Genomic DNA, 17349 nt, shown 5'->3' on the forward strand with positions numbered 1-17349 from the left:
AGGCATCTTTAGCCTGTATCTCTTGGATGTCTTAAGGCGCACTGCGGAGGCGTCTTTAGCCTGCATCTCTCGGATGTTTTACGGTGCCCCGTGGAGGTGTCTTTAACCTACATCTCTTGTATGTCTTACGGCGCGCCACGAAGCGTCTTTAGCCTGCATCTCTCGGATCTCTTATGGCGCGCCGCAGAGGCATCTTTAGCCTGCATCTCTTGTATCTCTTACGGCGCACCGCGAAAGCGTCTTTAGCCTGCATCTCTTGGATGTCTTATGGCGCGCCGCAGAGGCGTCTTTAGCCTTCATCTCTTGAATGTCTTATGGCGCGCCAGGGTGCATCTTTAGCCGGTATCTTTTGGATGTCTTATGGCGTGCCGCGGAGGCGTCTTTAGCCTGCATCTCTCGGATGTCTTATGGCGCGCCGCAGAGGTGTCTTTAGCCTGCATCTCTCGGATGTCTTATGGCGCGCCACGGAGGCGTCTTTAGCCTGTATCTCTCAAATGTCTTCTGGCTCGCCGAATGGGCGTCTTTAGCCTGTATCTCTCGGATGTCTTATGGTGCGCCGTGGAGGCATCTTTAGCATGCATCTCTTGGATGTCTTATGGCGCGCCGCGGAGGCATCTTTAGCTTGCATCTCTATGATGTCTTATGGCCCACCGCGGAGGCGTCTTTAGCCTGTATCTCTTGGATGTCTTATGGCACGCTGCAGAGGTGTCTTTTTCCTACATCTTTTGAATGTCTTATGGCGCACTAGGAGGCGTCTTTAGCCTACATCTCTTGGATGTCTTATGGCGCATCGCGGAGGCGTCTTTAGCTTGAATCTCTTGGATGTCTTATGGCGCGCTGTGGAGGCGCCTTTAGCCTGCATCTCTTGGATGTCTTACATCACACCGCGGAGGTGTCTTTAGCTTGCATCTCTTGGATGTGTTACGGCGCGCCGCTGAGGCGTCTTTAGCGTGCATCTCTTGGATGTCTTATGGCGCGCCGTGGAGGCATCTTTAGCCTGCATCTCTCGGATATCTTATGGCGCGCCGTGGAGGCTTCTTTAGCTTGCATCTCTTGGATGTCTTATGGCGTGACGTAGAGGTATCTTTAGCCGGCATCTCTTGGATGTCTTATGGCGCACCACAGAGGTGTCTTTAGCCTCCATCTCATGGATGTCTTATGGCGTACCGCTGAGGCATCTTTAGGGCGCGCTTGTTCTCGTTTATGTTCGGGTCTTTTTTTTTGGTGGAGCGTACTTTCTTGAGGATTTCTTTACCATTACCTATGTCACTAGTCCTTTAAGTTTCTGGGTTTACAACCGTTATCTTGATGACCGAAAAACTTTTATGAAGCGGATTTTGAAAGAAAAACGTCGAACTTTATTAATATTGCAAAAATTTGAAATCCTAAAACATTGGCTTGTAGGCCTTATTGAATATGGGAAAGAAAAGCAGTAAAATGGGGGAACCATTGGCTACTGGTAGTACTGACTCAAGTGTTATGCATTCCACGGGTGATGGATCAGGGTCATGTCCGTATATTCGATGTAGTTGGTCCCGTCACATATGACTTGGCGGACTCTGTAGGGTCTCTCCTAGTTTGTGATGAGGACGCCAGCACATTGCACTTGGGTGTCATGCATATGTCTTCGTGGATTTTGCAGAGGACCTTGGTCGACTCGATGCTATCTCTAAGTTGAGAGATCGTGTTAACCGCCTTTCTAGCGAGTTTTCCATCGATTCATTGGATGTAGCATATTCTGGCTTAGGATTGATATCCAGCCATGATGCTGATTCCTTCCTCGGTAGGGAACTTCACCAGTAGGTGGTATGTAGAAGTAATAGATCATAGTCGGTTCAGCGTGGGTCGCCCAATGATTACATTGTAGGGCGACTCCTGATCAACCACTAGGAACGGGACCATGTGAACGACTTCAATGCCTCTGGGAGTTTCGAAGGTGACCAGCAGATCAATGATGCCTTCGGTCATGACTCTCTCCCCAGTGAGCCCGAATAATGGCGTTTGGATCGGAGTTGGGCGTAGCCCCCTAAGCTTCATGTGCTCTAGGGTGGTCTTGAAAATTATGTCGGTAGCACTGCCGTTGTCGATGAGAACCCTCTTCACCAGGTTATTGGCCACATGGGCTTTGAGAACTATTGTTGATGTCGATTTTTGGATCGATCAACAATCACTAATGAAGAATAAAATTATAAAATATTTTTATAGGGGTTTAGAAAGACGTCGTATAAGAAACGATTTAATAATAGAGCTATAATAATATACGAATATTAATTAATTTTATTGATATAGAGAAGGTTACAAACGGGCGAGGTGACGAACTCAACAAGCCGAGCTCAAGATTTTGGTTATAAGAATACAAAATAGAATATTAATTGGAAACTGAGACTGAGAGCTTGCACGTACGAAAATCGTCATCTCCTATTCTATTTATAGGCGAGACGAAGCCTTCTGGCCGAAGACACGTGTTCCTCGATCCACACTCCTCGCCGAGGTCATTGTCGTCCGAAATCCGGTCTTCGCGGCGCGGTCTATTCTTTGATTGATCCTTCTGACCAGGAAGACGTGGTCGAACTGGCATCCTTCATCGAGCCGGGAAATGTTGCTGGGCTTGGGCCGATTTGTCAAAAATGAATTGGCCCCGTAATTGATTTCAGGGGCTGGTCTTCAAACTGATTATGGGCTTCAATCGGGCATAAGCCCATTTGAAATGATATTTTAATATTTAAGTTTTTATACCCCCACAATTAGCCCCCAAATGAAAATATTTCGAATATTTTGAAAATATTTTACACGGGGAATTCGAATTGTTCCAAAAAAAGGGGGGAGATCGAAGATTTGGGACCACGTGGTATCGTATGAGAGCGCGTCCTCCTTACTCGTTGTGACGTAACCGTATTTCATAGGTCGAAGTCGAAGAGTCGGAGAATCTGTTATCTTTGCAGGTATCGAGGGAAATATCTTAGATTTGATTTGATTTGATTTCCGAAATCATTATATTTTTTCGGGACTTCGGGTAATAATGAAACATATAAATAAGCGTGCCTAAGAGTCATTTCTTTTCATTTATATTCCCGTCGTCCACGGTTAAAAGGTAACTTTCTTTTCTGAGTTTCTCTCTCTACCCTTTGAATTCTCTCTAAGTTCTTCGATGTTGGTTAGACTTCGACCGCTTCTTATTCTTAGTTCGACCAGCGAACTCAAGAAAGTTCATCCTTAAACACTTCGCCCTTAAAAGCCGTAGTTTTAGAATGTCGGGGTCAGGACTTCGTCCATCAGGGTCTCAACCTTTAGGGAATGAAGATATACTGTTACCTTATGCCGTGACCTCGACCGACCTTAGGAGAATCTGCGAAAAGTATCAGATTCCTCCGGAAATTAATATTCTTCTTCCTCCTCCTGGAGCTACAGCCGACACCGTAGTGGAGGGTTATTGTTGTATATATGAAATATGGCTGGAAAAATGTGGTTTAAGATTTCCCATTCATACTCTCCTATTCGACTTCGCCCAGACTCTAGGGCTGACCCTTCCCCAGATGTGTCCGAATTTTGTTAGAATGGTAATGGGTCTGATAGTTGTGGCCTACGAGGAAAAGATCGAACTCACTTTGAAGGATTTAGTCCGTCTGTGTGTGGTCAAGGCGAACTCGAAACACGATCCGAAGTGTTTCTACCTCTCGAAAGCCCCGGGCAAGGGTGTGATCTCGGGCCTTCCTTCGAAGGATAAATTTTGGGGGAGGTGATATTTTTACTTTGCTGTGAACGAGCACTCACTCGGGGATCGAGCTTGTTCTTTCTCGTCAAAATGGGCGAGCACGCCGAGTATGCATAAAATTTAGTTCGCCCGTATTTATACTCTTTAAAATGACATTTACTCATCAATTTTTTTTAGAAAAAGCCAAAGCGCCATCCTAAGGAGTGGAGTTCGCCGAGAAATTATCATTACTGCAGTTGGGCGAAGTAGAGTGGTCGAGCTTTACTCCTTTCAGATTTATTTCAGCCCAAGTTTGGCATGTTCCACCAAGCATATCAGAACACTTAGAGGAAGGTTAGCTTGATTTGATCTCGTCCTCTTTCTCACGGTCAATTGTATACATCCTGTCTTGATCAAGTTTTTATTCTGTTAGTCGTAGGGGACAATATGAATACCCCGATTAGTGCGCGCGAGGCGAGGAAGCAGAAGAAGGGAGGCACTGCCTCGACTTCAACCCCGACCCCGGCTATCCCCGTCGACGATCCTGAGGTCGAAGTGACCGGAGTTCGTCTGGTGTCTAAGAATCCGGTCGTTCTGGTGCCCTCTGACGAGGTACCCGAGACGGCCGAGGTCACTCCAAAGGATATTCAGGGAGCCGAAGTTCCCGAGGCCGAGGAAACTCAAGCCCCTGGAGTTAGAGAAGACATCCCCGAGGGAGCTGAGGATCGAGCCCCCGAGACGGACGAGATCGGGGGGGTGCCAAAGAAGAGGAAGACGCCAGCGAACCGGGTTCATGAGGGGGGAGCCCCCGGAGCGAAAAAGAAGAAGAAAAAGGGTTCGAGTCCCGACCTTGCTGGCAGGGATGATGAAGAGACCGCCCCTAAGGTCCCCGCGACGGCGTTGACTCGGGCGGACAAGGGCAAAGCCGCCGCTGAAGGAAGCAAGTCTTCCTCGAAGTCGAGGTCTGGGGGCCGAGATGACTCCGCCCCGACTCGGAAGAAGAAACACGTCGTCAACTTCCACTATGCTCGGGATCATCTGTTGTGCGATGACATTTACTCCTCGGTGGGGCTTCTTCATCAGATGACGTGTTTCGGGATGGAGCTCCAAAAGGTCCCTGACCTCGCCGAGGCGGACTGGTACAGGATGATGGCCTCGGCCATAACTGGGGTAAGTTTTTTTTTTTTTTTTTTTTTTTTTTTTTTTGCATATAACTGATATGTTATACTTGTGAAAATGACTTATTTTCTGTTACGGGCGAACTAATGGAAGTTGGGTTGATTTCAGCTGTCCACCCAACTGAACCGGGGTGTTTTTCGCTACGAAAAACGCCTTCATGATGCCAAGGTCGAGTAGGAGAAGCTCGCCGAGGTTCAAAAGGGGACGGAGTCTCTACAGGCCGAGCTCCAGGGAATGAACGACAAGATTTCCACCCTCCAGGATGACCTTCTGGCCAAGGATGCTCTCTTGGCGAGGTCGAACGGTAAGATTGAACGCCTTCGTGGCAAAGTTCAGTTCTTATCCGTCGACATCGATGATAAGAAGGAGAAGATCAAGGGATGGGCAGCTCGTTCCAGCGGCTTCGAGAAGGAGAGGAACAAGCTGACGGCCGATCTCGAGGCGCGAGATAAAGAGCTGAAGGATGCTCTTGAGGAGATCGCCCGGATGAAAAGGACGGAGAAGGCAGAGTGAGATCGGGCGGTGCGCGCGGCGAGGAGGGCGACTTCGCTGAAGTATCAGGAGCAGGTACTCAAGCATCGCGCACAGAAATAGAAGATGGACGAGGCCGTTCTTATTCTCTAGAAGCTCGAGCAGTGTCGGGGGAACAAGAAGTTGATTTCGGAGGCTTTGAAAGGCGAGATCTCGGACTGGACGGCCGAGATGAAGGATGCTGAGGACGACATCACCCAGTACAAAGCCGATTACGAGGCCGTCGTTATTCCTGAGGTCGAAGACGTCCCGTTCACTCCGTACTCGGACCGATCTCCCATCGATGCGTCAGCGGCCGATGGAGAGACCTCTACCATCAACGAGCACGGCTCAATGCTTGGCCGTGCTGACGAGGTCCTCCACTCCATCCCTGAGGGGAACGAAGAGGCGGCGGCGTTTACGCCTACTCCGGAGCGCCGAGATGTCGAGGCCGAACCCCGTGACCAAGCTTGAATCTCCCCGTCCCGTTCTCGTTTTTTTTATTCAATAAAATGTTTATTTTGTTTCTTGGGCCCGTGTTTTGGGCGAAGTTTTTATTGGTTTTGATACAATCATTGTTGTCAATGGTGCCCACAAGAAGAGTAGTAGTGTCTATTTATGTACATTTGATGTCATATAGTCTTACGAAGACTCTTGCTTGTAATAGTTATTCTTTAATAATAAAGTTGAAACGTTCATTCATTCTTTCTTTGTTTGAAGCTTTATGATAAAACCTTAGTCTTTTAGTCCATAAACAAACTTAACAACTTACGAAGAGACAAATGTAGATTTGCATGAACAAACTCTTCGCAGTTTGCTTAAAACGATATATTCGCAATCTTAGGGTCAAAGGACTATTGACCTCAGTACGATTGTTAGAAGAATCTATGATGTCTGGTTATGAGGCATTGAGAGTTGGAGACTCTATAGTTCTTCTAGGTATCTTCCGAAGGTACTGAATTGACCAGTGCACTTCTAGAGACAAGATAAGAACAAACCATTTAACCTCTTATGTCTCGAAGTCACTATGTATGAATTGCATCATGCTTACCTTAATCCCGAAATGAGACATGTCATTCCACACCTTAGTATTCTCATTTGAGAAAGTCAGAGTTCGGACTCACTATGTGATTCCGAACAGGCCCTATTGGTGAAGTACTAAGTTGTGAGAATGTCATGAGTAACTTTGTGAAGTTCTCATAGATATGGAATTCATGTACAAGATTGCTGAAATGCAATGTATGTCACCTCATGCTTTGTTCCTTGGAGTGTGAATAAATGAACTGGCCAGTGTCCAAATTGAGTCTTGACTCTTTTGGATGAAACAATGTGACTTGTTAGCTCCTCGTCAATACATTGTTTCTAACTTATTCACAAGCGACAAAGGAGTTGAGGAAATAACAGCTAGAATGGTAAAATGGTAATTTAGTAAATCCCGACTAGCTGATGACATTCATGAAGGGTAAACATAGATAATATTCAGTGGATCCGCTCATTATAATTAGGTCGAATTCTTGAGTAGAAAACAAATTCATTTGAACCGAGAGATTTTCAGTGTCAGCTCTTTAGTTGAGTCAGTTGGCATTAAGCTAAACTTGGAAAAGGTTTGTGAACTTTTGAGTCCAAGTGTTTAGCTCAAGCTTTGTTCATTTGGGTCCATGAGGTCACTGTCACGAATCACATCGATAGGAATAGTTAAACTGGAAGCTAAGTCAAAACAAGAACGAAAATAGTTAAAAGGGTATTTTTGTCTTTTGAGACATAGGATGAAATGAATGTCAATAAATTTTTTGACAAGGTCATTTGATGACATGCATCACTCGGCCAATACTAGTCTTATTGGGCCTTGTGGATTAATTTCATTTCATAAGAATTTTATTGAAAATTCTTAATGGGCCTTTCTCATGTTGTCATGAACAAATGAAGAAGCTTCTAGAAGCTCCTTCTAGAGAGACTTGGGCGCCTACCCTATAGAGAAATATGAGAGATTATTTTGTGCATAAATGTATCAAGATACTTGCCAAAAGAAAAAGAGGAAACAAATTTGCATATGCATGCATAAGGGAATCGGCCATGTTGAGAGAAAAGGCAAGCCTTGAACAAAATAGGAAACAAATCAAGGCTTCTAGAAGCCTTGTGTTGGCCGAGTGTCTCAAAGGGAAAAAGAGGAAATTGGCTCATGAATATGTGATATTCTATAGAAGAGGAAACTACCTTATTGAAGGTGAGACCTCTCCTATAAATAGGAGCCTCATTTCCTCACAATTCATTCATCCAAGTTTAAGAGATTTGAGAGACTCTCTCTCTAGAACTTGTGGCCGAAATCCTCTCTCTCTATCTAGTTTATTTTCGATTTTTTTCTTGTCTTGGCACCTAGGTCATCACTCGACCTAGTGTTTAGCTCTGCGACTTCAAGACTTGTTCTTAAGTCGTAGTGTTTAAAAGTGCCCACTCACTAATTCCTTTATTTCGAGTGATTTAGTGATAGAAACTTTCGTGGTTGCTCGAGGTGCCGAGGAAAGGAAGAGAGACGTGCTGCGAGGGGAGACGAGTGTTGCAAACTTTCCAAAAGCTTCTTCAAAGTTCAAGCATCAAGAAAGGTTAGTAAACTCTTAGCTCATATTGGTTTTTAATTACAAGTACTTGCTTCTTTGTCTAGGTTAGTAAAAACTGTTTTTACTTGAAAAGAAATTTTTTAAAATTCCGCCGCTTCCCGAAGCGTTTAATCTTTTTCTTAAACCCTAGATCAATTCCAACAATCATAGGGGGCTTCGGTACCCCTATTTTATTTGAGTTTATGTTATTATTTTATGCAATTTTGATTTTTAATTTTTCCAAGTTTTTTAGCTCGCTAAAATTAATTATGAATGCGTGGATGTTTATTCTTTTATTCAGTCCGTCCTGCCGATAAGAATATCATTATTTTGTTTGCTCCTGAGGCAGCTCGGATCAGTATAATCTGTTAAGTCTTTTAGGTCGGCCTTTTGTTTGGCCCAAAATGTTTCCCTTAAAGATATCAGATGATTTTGCCAAGTTATTTAGGTCGTCAAAGAACTAACAAGTTTCCCTTAGGCTGAAGTTTTAAATTGGTTCGTCCTTCAAAATATGTTCAGTTGTCCGGAGTATCTGCTGGTCCGAAGCGTTTCCCTTTAGATTTGAAGCCGAAGTCCGTAATGAAAGTTTCAAGTCTTTTAGATCGTCAGGGACCTAAAAAGTTTCCCTTAATATTTTCGGACGAGGTCGACCCATGTGGGGCGATCCCTGATGGCGCTGGGAGATATCGGCTCTCGCCAGAGTTGAGGCGTTTGCACTGCTAGCCTAATCCGAGGTCGGGGTCATTGGCCGAGGTGCGAGCTCCGTGGCTCAATAGGGTAGGGGGACTGTGCCTTGGTAAGAGGCTGCCTACGTACCCTTATGCAGGGATCAAGTCAGACGTAGTTCGATTCTTGCTAGTTTCAGTAGTGGTATTTTTTGAGGTTCGAGACGTTCCATGATCTTAAAACCGGGATTCCGTTGAGCATTTCAAGTTCATAAACGCCGGGATAGGTTACTCTGGTGACCCTATAGGGGCCTTCCCATTTTGCCTCGAGTTTTCAGGTGTTTGCCTCGGCAGTGTTTTGGAAGATCTTTCGCAGGACCAAGTCCCCTACATCGAACCTTCTCGTATTAACATCTTTGTTGTAGAATCTAGCGATGGATTGCCTATAACGGGATAACCGTGATAGGGCTGAATCTCGCTTTTCCTCTACTAGGTCTAGGTCATCGCATAGAGCCTCGTCATTTCTTGGCTCATCCTCAGGTGCGTATTTTACCCTAAGGGTTTGCACCTGATGCTCGATTAGGATGACAAATTCAACTCCATGGATGAGGGAAAACGGAGTTTCCCCTGTTGGCCTCCGCGGGCTGGTTCGGTATGCCTATAGCACGCCTGGCAATTCTTCTGCCCACCGCCCTTTCTTGGCATCGAGCATTTTCCTTATGGAGTGAACTATGGTCTTATTCGTTGCTTCCGCGTGCCCATTTCCTTGAGGATATCGTGGTGTCGACATTCTTATCTCAAAGTTGTAATGGAAGCAAAATTCTAAATTTTTTCGATATGAATTGTGATACGTTGTCTGTTATGATCTCGTGGGGAGTTCCATGTCGACAGATTATATTTTTCCAGATGAATGCTATGACGTCGACGTCCTTTATCAAGACGAAGGCGCCAGCTTCCACCCATTTAGAAAAATAATCTGTTAAGATTAACAGAAATCTTAACCCGCCAGGGGCGACCGGCATTGGTCCCACAATGTCCATAGACCATTTCATGAATGGGTATGGCGCCGAGATAGATGACAATTCTTCCGCGGGTCTTTTTATGTTGGAGGCATGGCGTTGACACTGATCGCAGCGGCGCGAGTGCGCCTCGCAGTCTGCCAGCATGGTCGGCCAAAAGTAGCCTTGCCTTTTTATTTTGATGGCAAGCGCTCATTCGCCTGCGTGGTTTACGCATTCTACTTCATGCATGTCTTCCAGGATTCGTTTAGATTCCTCCATCCCGACGCACTTGAGATAGGGTCCTGCGAAGCTTCTTTTAAACAGGCTTCCATCTATGATGCAGAATATCGCGCTTTTCAGCACGAGCTTGCGTTTTGCCATCTTATCGGAAGGGACCGTACCAGTCGTGATGTAATGTTGTATTTCATCTCTCCAATCCCCCCTTCTATTGTTATGACCGCGGCGACAGTCATGGCAATAGAAGGTTGTTTGATTGTTTCGACTGGTATAATCCTCTTGAGGCCCGGATCCGAAGTAGATGCCAGGGAAGCCAACGCGTCGGCCGAAGTATTCTCGCCTCGAGGGATCCTTGTCAGGGAGAATTCTTCGAAGTTTTTTATTAGTTCTTTTACGATTTTTAGGTAAGCCTCCATTCGCTCATCCCTAGTCTCGTATTCCCCGGAGTATTGGTTTGCTACAAATTGGGAGTCACAGAAAGCAGCCACTTTCTTTGATCCAACTGCAGTGGCCAACCTAAGTCCGGAGACTAGTGCTTCGTACTCGGCTTCGTTGTTTGATGCGACGAAGTCGAGCCTAAATGATTGTTCTATAGTCTCACCGTGAGGGGAGGTCAGGTGTATTCCTACTCCTGCCCCCTGCTTCGATGATGCCCCGTCCACTTTAAGTGTCCAGGTACCTTCGACTTCGGTCACGGTGGGACTTTCCCTCGGGAGTTCGATGATGAAATCCGCTAAAACTTGCGATTTAGCGGATGTCTTCACTCGATACTCAATATCGTTTTTCACTCAGTTCCACGGCCCACTTGGTTAATCTTCCTGATTGGTTAGGGCTATGTAGGAAACTTCTGAGCGGATGTGATGTCATTACTATTATGGTGTGAGATTGGAAGTATGGTCGAAGTTTTCGCGCGGCGAAAATGACGGCCAGGGCCAGTTTCTCCATAATAGGATATCGAGTTTCAGCATCGACTAACGATTTGCTTGTATAAAAGATTGGTCGTTGGTCCCCTTGCTCTTACCTGACGAGTACTCCACTAACTGCCGCCTGAGATACTGCGACGTATAGATAGAGTGCTTCCCCTGCAACGGGTTTTGCCAGAATTGGGGGTGTCGATAGATACTCTTTCAATTTTTTGAGCGCCTCTTCGCATTTGTCGTCCCATTCGAGCTTCTTATTTCCTTTAAGGAGCCGATAGAAAGGAAGACATTTATCTGTTGACCGAGAGATGAAGCGGTTGAGGGCAGTGATGCGTCCTGTCAGCCTTTGAACTTCTCGCCTATTACGCGGCGAAGGCATCTCTCGTAAGGCGTGTAATTGATCCGTGTTAGCTTCAATTCCTCGTTGGGTAACTAAATACCCCATGAACTTGCCGGATGATACTCTAAACGAACATTTGGTGGGATTGAGTTTCATTTTATATTTATTTAGTACCTTGAAACATTCCTCCAAATGCCCTATGTGATCGTTCTCCCTTAGGGATTTTACTAGCATATCGTCGATATACACTTCCATCGTCTTACCAATATTTTCCTTGAACATTTCGTTGACTAACCTTTGATAGGTGGCGCCAGCGTTCTTTAGTCCAAAGGGCATGACCTTATAGCAATACGTGCCTCGGTCGGTGATGAAAGCTGTCTTTTCTTGGTCATCCGGATGCATTAGGATTTGGTTATATCCTGAGAATGCGTCCATGAATGAGAGTATTTTATCCCCCGCGGTTGCTTCGACTAGCTGGTCGATGTGAGGCAACGGGAAGCTGTCTTTGGGGCATGCTTTATTTAGATCGGTGAAATCGACGCATACCCTCCATTTCCCATTTTTTTTCTTTATGACGACGGTGTTTGCAAGACAATCCGGGTATTTCACTTCGCGGATTGAATCTGCACTGAGCAGTCTTTCAACTTCGTCGTTGACTACCCGTGCCCTGTCGGGACCGAGCTTTCCTCTTTTTTGTTTTACCGGTTTAAAACTGGGATCGACGTTAAGTTGGTGAGACGTGACGTCGATGCTTATTCCTGGCATATCCTCGGTTGACCAGGCGAAGGTGGATTTGTTTCGTTTTAAGAAACAGATCAGTTCTCGCCTGATGCCACATTTGTGTTTAGTTCCGATTCCTACACACTTAGAAGGATCGAAGCCATCGAGCTGTACTTGAACCGTTAACTCAGTGCTTGGCGTATCAAGGGAGTCGGGGTCTTTTAGTGCGGAAACGCTTTCGGCCGACTCCACGTTCATTAATTGCTATTGCTCTCCCTTGATTGTCTTGGCACAATGTTTGTGGCTAGTGAGATAGCAACTGCGAGAGGTTGCCTGATTACCTCGGATCTCTCTTATTCCCTCAGGCGTTGGGAAACGAATACATTGATGAAAGGTTGAAGGCACAACCCTCATCATATGTATCCACGGTCTTCCCAAGATTATGTTGTAAGGGGAGAGACAGTCTAGTACTTGAAACTCTACTATTTTGTTGATTCCATGTGTTTTTACGGGCAACCTGATTGTTCTCACGGATGGAGTAGTGGACCCGTTGAAACCTGTTAAATGGGTTCGTTCTCTTTCGATCTCGTCTTCATCGATTCCCATCCTTGCCAGGGTATCCTTGAACATAAGATCTACAGAGCTGCCTCCATCGATTAGAACTCTCGCAACCTCACAGTTAGACACGTCGATCGTGATCACGAGTGCGTCGTCGTGTCGTTCGGTTGTCCTAATTGCTTCTTTTTCGGAGAACAAGATTTGAACATCTTGTTCTAGTCTGATTTTGGTAGTTTGGTTACTCAATCGACGTTGATGTGTTTTAATGAAGTTAACCGTTTCGTTGCAAAACTTCGAGCCGCCCATTATGAAGTTGACTCTGTGTTTTGCGACAGTCGGCGGGGAATTTGGTTCCCCTTCCTCCTCGGGTCTTGCTCTCTTGGGGGAGGGGTTGCCCATTCCCCTGTTATTGCTATTGAAGACCTTCTTTTTTGGCGGGGGTCCTAGGTCAACATCTTTTAGTTCCCCTTTTGCGTATTTCTCGGCTAAAGCCTTACGCATGGTTTCACAGTTAACTGTGTCATGGCCGTTAGCCTTGTGGAAACTGCAATACGCATTGGGATCCCGTGTCAATTTCTTTGATTGGGGTCCTCCCTCCTTAATGTCATCACCGACATTGAACGTGTAGTTAGGAGAGGCGTGTTGCTTTTTGGCGTGAGGTGCGGCGTCATGGGGTTTAATCCTGCGAGGGTTATTCCCCGTGTTCACGGGCCTCACCCAAGTATTCGAGGGTGGTTTCTTTTCGGCCGCGCGTTGCCTCTCGTAGGAAGCGAATTCTTCTTCGGCTTTCGCGTAATTCGCGGCCTTATGAATTGCATCCTCTAGTGTGAGGGGACGGTTAATAGTCATCTCCAGTTTCAGCTTTGAGTCGTGCCTTAACTCGTTCCTCAGAGAGGTTATGGCCGATTCGTGGCATACGTTAGAGATTTTCGAGAGTACGTCCTTGTAACGGATCATGAAATCCTTCAAAGATTCGTTGTCTCTCTGTTGGATCCCCCATAAGTCTGGGCTGGTCAGGTCATCCTCCACGAACATCGAATAATGTTTCCGGAATGCAGCCAATAGCTTATCGAAACCATCAATGGAGTTTGGTTCGAGTTTGGAGAACCATTCCAAGGCGGGTCCGAACAAGCTCTCGGCGAATAGTTGGCAGTATCCTGCCTCTAAATTCTCTCTCAAAGAGCATAACCCATCCCATTGTGACTCTGAAGGACTATATGAAAGCCTTCGGACTTGAGGTGCCATTGTACCATGGAAGGCGAACCTTTCCGGTATCTCCCAATTGCACTTCAGTAATGTTTCTGGCGAAAAGAGTTCGCCTCGTTTCTTCTACGAGACGATCTATCTCGGGAGCCAAGCTGGTTACAGAATGAAATTTTGAACGAACAACTCTCAGCTCGGCCGTTATAGATTCTTTGAACCTTTCCAGTTCGGTCATATTGGGTTCGCCACCACGAAAGAGTCGAGGTCCCGATTGCACTTACCGGGCCACGACGGGTCTGATTCATTCCTCCAAAACGCTGGGGGGTGAATGTTTGATAGATCGCTGGACGGCGAGGTCCCGAATCAGCCGGGAAAGATCCGGACGGTGCTCCCCCGAGCGGAGGCCGAGGGAGTCCTGAGGGATCGATCGTGAACTCTGTCGCGACCTCGCCAGGAGTCCCCCCAAGTTGAAAGCTTGCGACGGGAGACTAGTCTGTTCCTCGGGCGACCTGTATCCCAGAAAAATCCAGACGGACTCCGGGAGGGATAGCTCGGCTTGTTTGAGCAACCGAGGTTGCTTGGCGAGCTGACTCAGAGGCGGTCATATCTCCGGATCCCACTTGAGGATCCGGGGTGTTTTGAGGAGTTGAGAGAGTATTCAACAAGTCATTAAGAGCGCGGTTGGTCTTGGCTTGTTCATCTATCTTTTTGGTCAGCATATCCAGGATTGCCCTGATCCCCTGGGGGATCTCCTCTCCGGATTTGTAATGAGTCGGAGTGGAAGACATGATAAAAAAAAATTTACGAACCGTTTCTTCCGAGATTGGTCTTTCTGAATTTTCGCACAGACGGCGCCAAATTGTTGATGTCGATTTTTGGATCGATCAACAATCACTAATGAAGAACGAAATTATAAAATATTTTTATAGGGGTTTAGAAAGACGTCGTATAAGAAACGATTTAATAATAGAGCTATAATAATATACGAATATTAATTAATTTTATTGATATAGAGAAGGTTACAAACGGGCGAGGTGACGAACTCAACAAGCCGAGCTCAAGATCTTGGTTATGAGAATACGAAATAGAATATTAATTGGAAACTGAGACTGAGAGCTTGCACGTACGAAAATCGTCATCTCATATTCTATTTATAGGCGAGACGAAGCCTTCTGGCCGAAGACACGTGTTCCTCGATCCACACTCCTCGCCGAGGTCATTGTCGTCCGAAATCCGGTCTTCGCGGCGCCGTCTACTCTTTGACTGATCCTTCTGATCAGGAAGACGTGGTCGAACTGGCATCCTTCATCGAGCCGGGAAATGTTGCTGGTATTGGGCCGATCTGTCAAAAATGAATTGGGCCCGTAATTGATTTCAGGGGCTGGTCTTCAAACTGATTATGGGCTTCAATCGGGCCTAAGCCCATTTGAAATGATATTTTAATATTTAAGTTTTTATACCCCCACAACTATCACGTCATTGTGGGGATACACAACTCGCTTGGCCTCTTCGTTGGTGAAGTACATCGTCTCGTGGGGCACGGACGAAGGTTCCTCGCAAGTGAGGTTGATGTGCATAGCGACATTTTCTTGGGATGCGGCCCAAATTTCTTCCGTTTTCGGGCTGAGTCTGCACCTTGTGGACAACCCAGTATTGTGGTTACAACGTGGAGCTGTGGATTGGCGGTAGCAGTTGCTGTGGTTCGGTCGGCAGTAGCAGTTGCTCATCCTCCTTTGCTAGACTGTTGTCTACTTGAGGTAAGGCCCGCAACACTAATCATGTGCAACATGAACTCTTTCAGCTCACCCCGTTGGATCAGAGCCTCGATTTGCCTTTTGAGATTGTGGCACTCGGAGGTCAGGTGACCGTATTCCTGATGGAACTCGTAATATCTAGACCGGTCACGATTCGTGGGGTCTTTTTTCATCAGAATCGGGGCGATGAACTTGTCACACGCCAAAGCTAGAATTTGATCCGGCGTCGTGTTCAGCGGCGTGAGCACTGAGTAGCCCTCAAAGTCTTCCATAAGTTGCGGCTTCTGCGGCATTGGAGGTTGGCTATTAGAAGCCTGACCCCCTCTGTTTCACCTTTTACGGAGTCTCCTTGCTCGTTGCTAGGTTCGTCTCGGTGGCGAGAGCTTTGAGTATTGCTCTTGTGGCTATCGAGGTAATCTTCGACTCTCGTGAAGGTCTTGGCTCGAGTCATTAACTCAGCCATGGTAGAAGGGGAACGGCCAACGACGGACTTGAGGAAGTCACTTGTGTGCAAGCCTTCACTGATGGCGGTGATTACATCATTGGCATCAAAGCGGTCGACCTTATTTGATTCTTCAATGAATCGGGCGAGGTATCGTCTAAGAGACTCGCCACTCTCTTCCCTAATTGACCACAGGTACATCCTGGTCTTCTTTTGGACCATAGATGTAGCAAAGCATGCTAGGAACATGTCATTTAGGTCTTTGAATGACGGGATGCATCCCGGCCTTAAGTTCTTTAACCACTCGAAGCCGGGTCCGGCGAGGGTAAGACTAAAAGCTTGGCACATGGCGTCGGGAGCGACACCCTGCATCGCCATCCAGGTTTCATAATGCTGGATATGGTAAGCGAGATCAGTTTTCCCATTGTATGGAGCGAGGTTCGAGAGTTTGAAATTTCCCGTACATACCTCGACCAATATCTGGGTCGTGAAAGGCCAGGAATTCTCCTCAACGATCCCATAGGCGTTTCCGCCTACTCCATATTCTATGAGATCTCGTACTTTGTTTCAAAGATTATGGATCATAGTGACCACATCGAGACCGGTAGTCGGAGTAACTCCCTGTTCGGGAGGAGTCACCTGACGCCTCTCATTGGACCATTGACCCATGCGGCGGTTCCCGTTAGTTGGGGCTGCCAAGGGGATGTTCGGGCGAGAGCTTAGTCTCTCTCTTAGGTCATTGCCACGCTCGTTGCGTTGAGTAGTAAGATGATCCCTGAGGTCGAGGATTGCCGCACGGAGGCACAGGCTTTGTCTAAGATGGCGCGCTCTTCGCGTGCCCTGACTTTCCATAACATTCTTTCTTTGACCAAGTCGGTCAGGGGCTGAACGTCGGGAGTTCCCCTCTTGGGAGGCCGCAAGTGCATTGCATGTCTTGGGTGAAGGATCCGAAGGACCGGCTTCATTCACAGCGGGGAGTTCCACATCCTTTGTGGGAGAAGTCTCGATATCCTCCGAATCATCAGTGCCCTCGTAATCTAGATCGCGGTCGCGACTTTTCTCATTGAGGTTCTTGGGATCCCCGTTGGGAATCATCGGGTTATGCATAGGTTATTTTACAGCCAGTCCGCTGTGGTACCTTGCATTCTACACCTTTAGTTGGTGGATATTCTCCTCCAACTCCATGATGCGGTTGTCCCGGCTATCTGATGATGGAGATGGTGAGTGGGTCAAGCTCTCTTCAGGGAGTGATCCTTCGTCGCCATGCGCTCGAGAGCGCAAGAAATATGTTTTGGTCTCAGTAGCGTTATCGGGGTTGTTAACGCCCTCAGAACGTATGGGTGGTTGACTACTCATCTTTTCTCGAGTCTGAGAAAGTCGAGTTTTCAAAAGAAAAGAAGAAGATGGATAGAAGGGATTTCGAGCTGAACAAGTCGGGAAGCCCTCCTTCTAGCGCCAAAATGTTGTCGCACGAAAATGAACAACTATCGAAAGCTTCATCCGGTTCGACCCAAGGCCGGACCAAGTAGCCACCC

At 46.6% G+C, this 17349-nt stretch overlaps 1 protein-coding gene across 1 annotated transcript; it reads right to left on the reverse strand.

The window, feature by feature from the left end:
- Nucleotides 1–12121: 12121 nt before the first annotated feature.
- Nucleotides 12122–13660, reverse strand: LOC149408298 (uncharacterized). The gene has a single exon (XM_089624894.1). The coding sequence runs from the start codon at nucleotides 13658–13660 to the stop codon at nucleotides 12122–12124; it is 1539 nt and encodes a 512-aa protein (XP_089481020.1).
- Between the last annotated feature and the right edge of the window lie 3689 nt (nucleotides 13661–17349).

This window comes from Urtica dioica, chromosome 1, assembly GCF_054948205.1.
Source record: "Urtica dioica subsp. dioica isolate 48M chromosome 1, U.dioica_male_clone48M_v1_H2, whole genome shotgun sequence".
NCBI classification, from domain to species: Eukaryota; Viridiplantae; Streptophyta; class Magnoliopsida; order Rosales; family Urticaceae; genus Urtica; species Urtica dioica.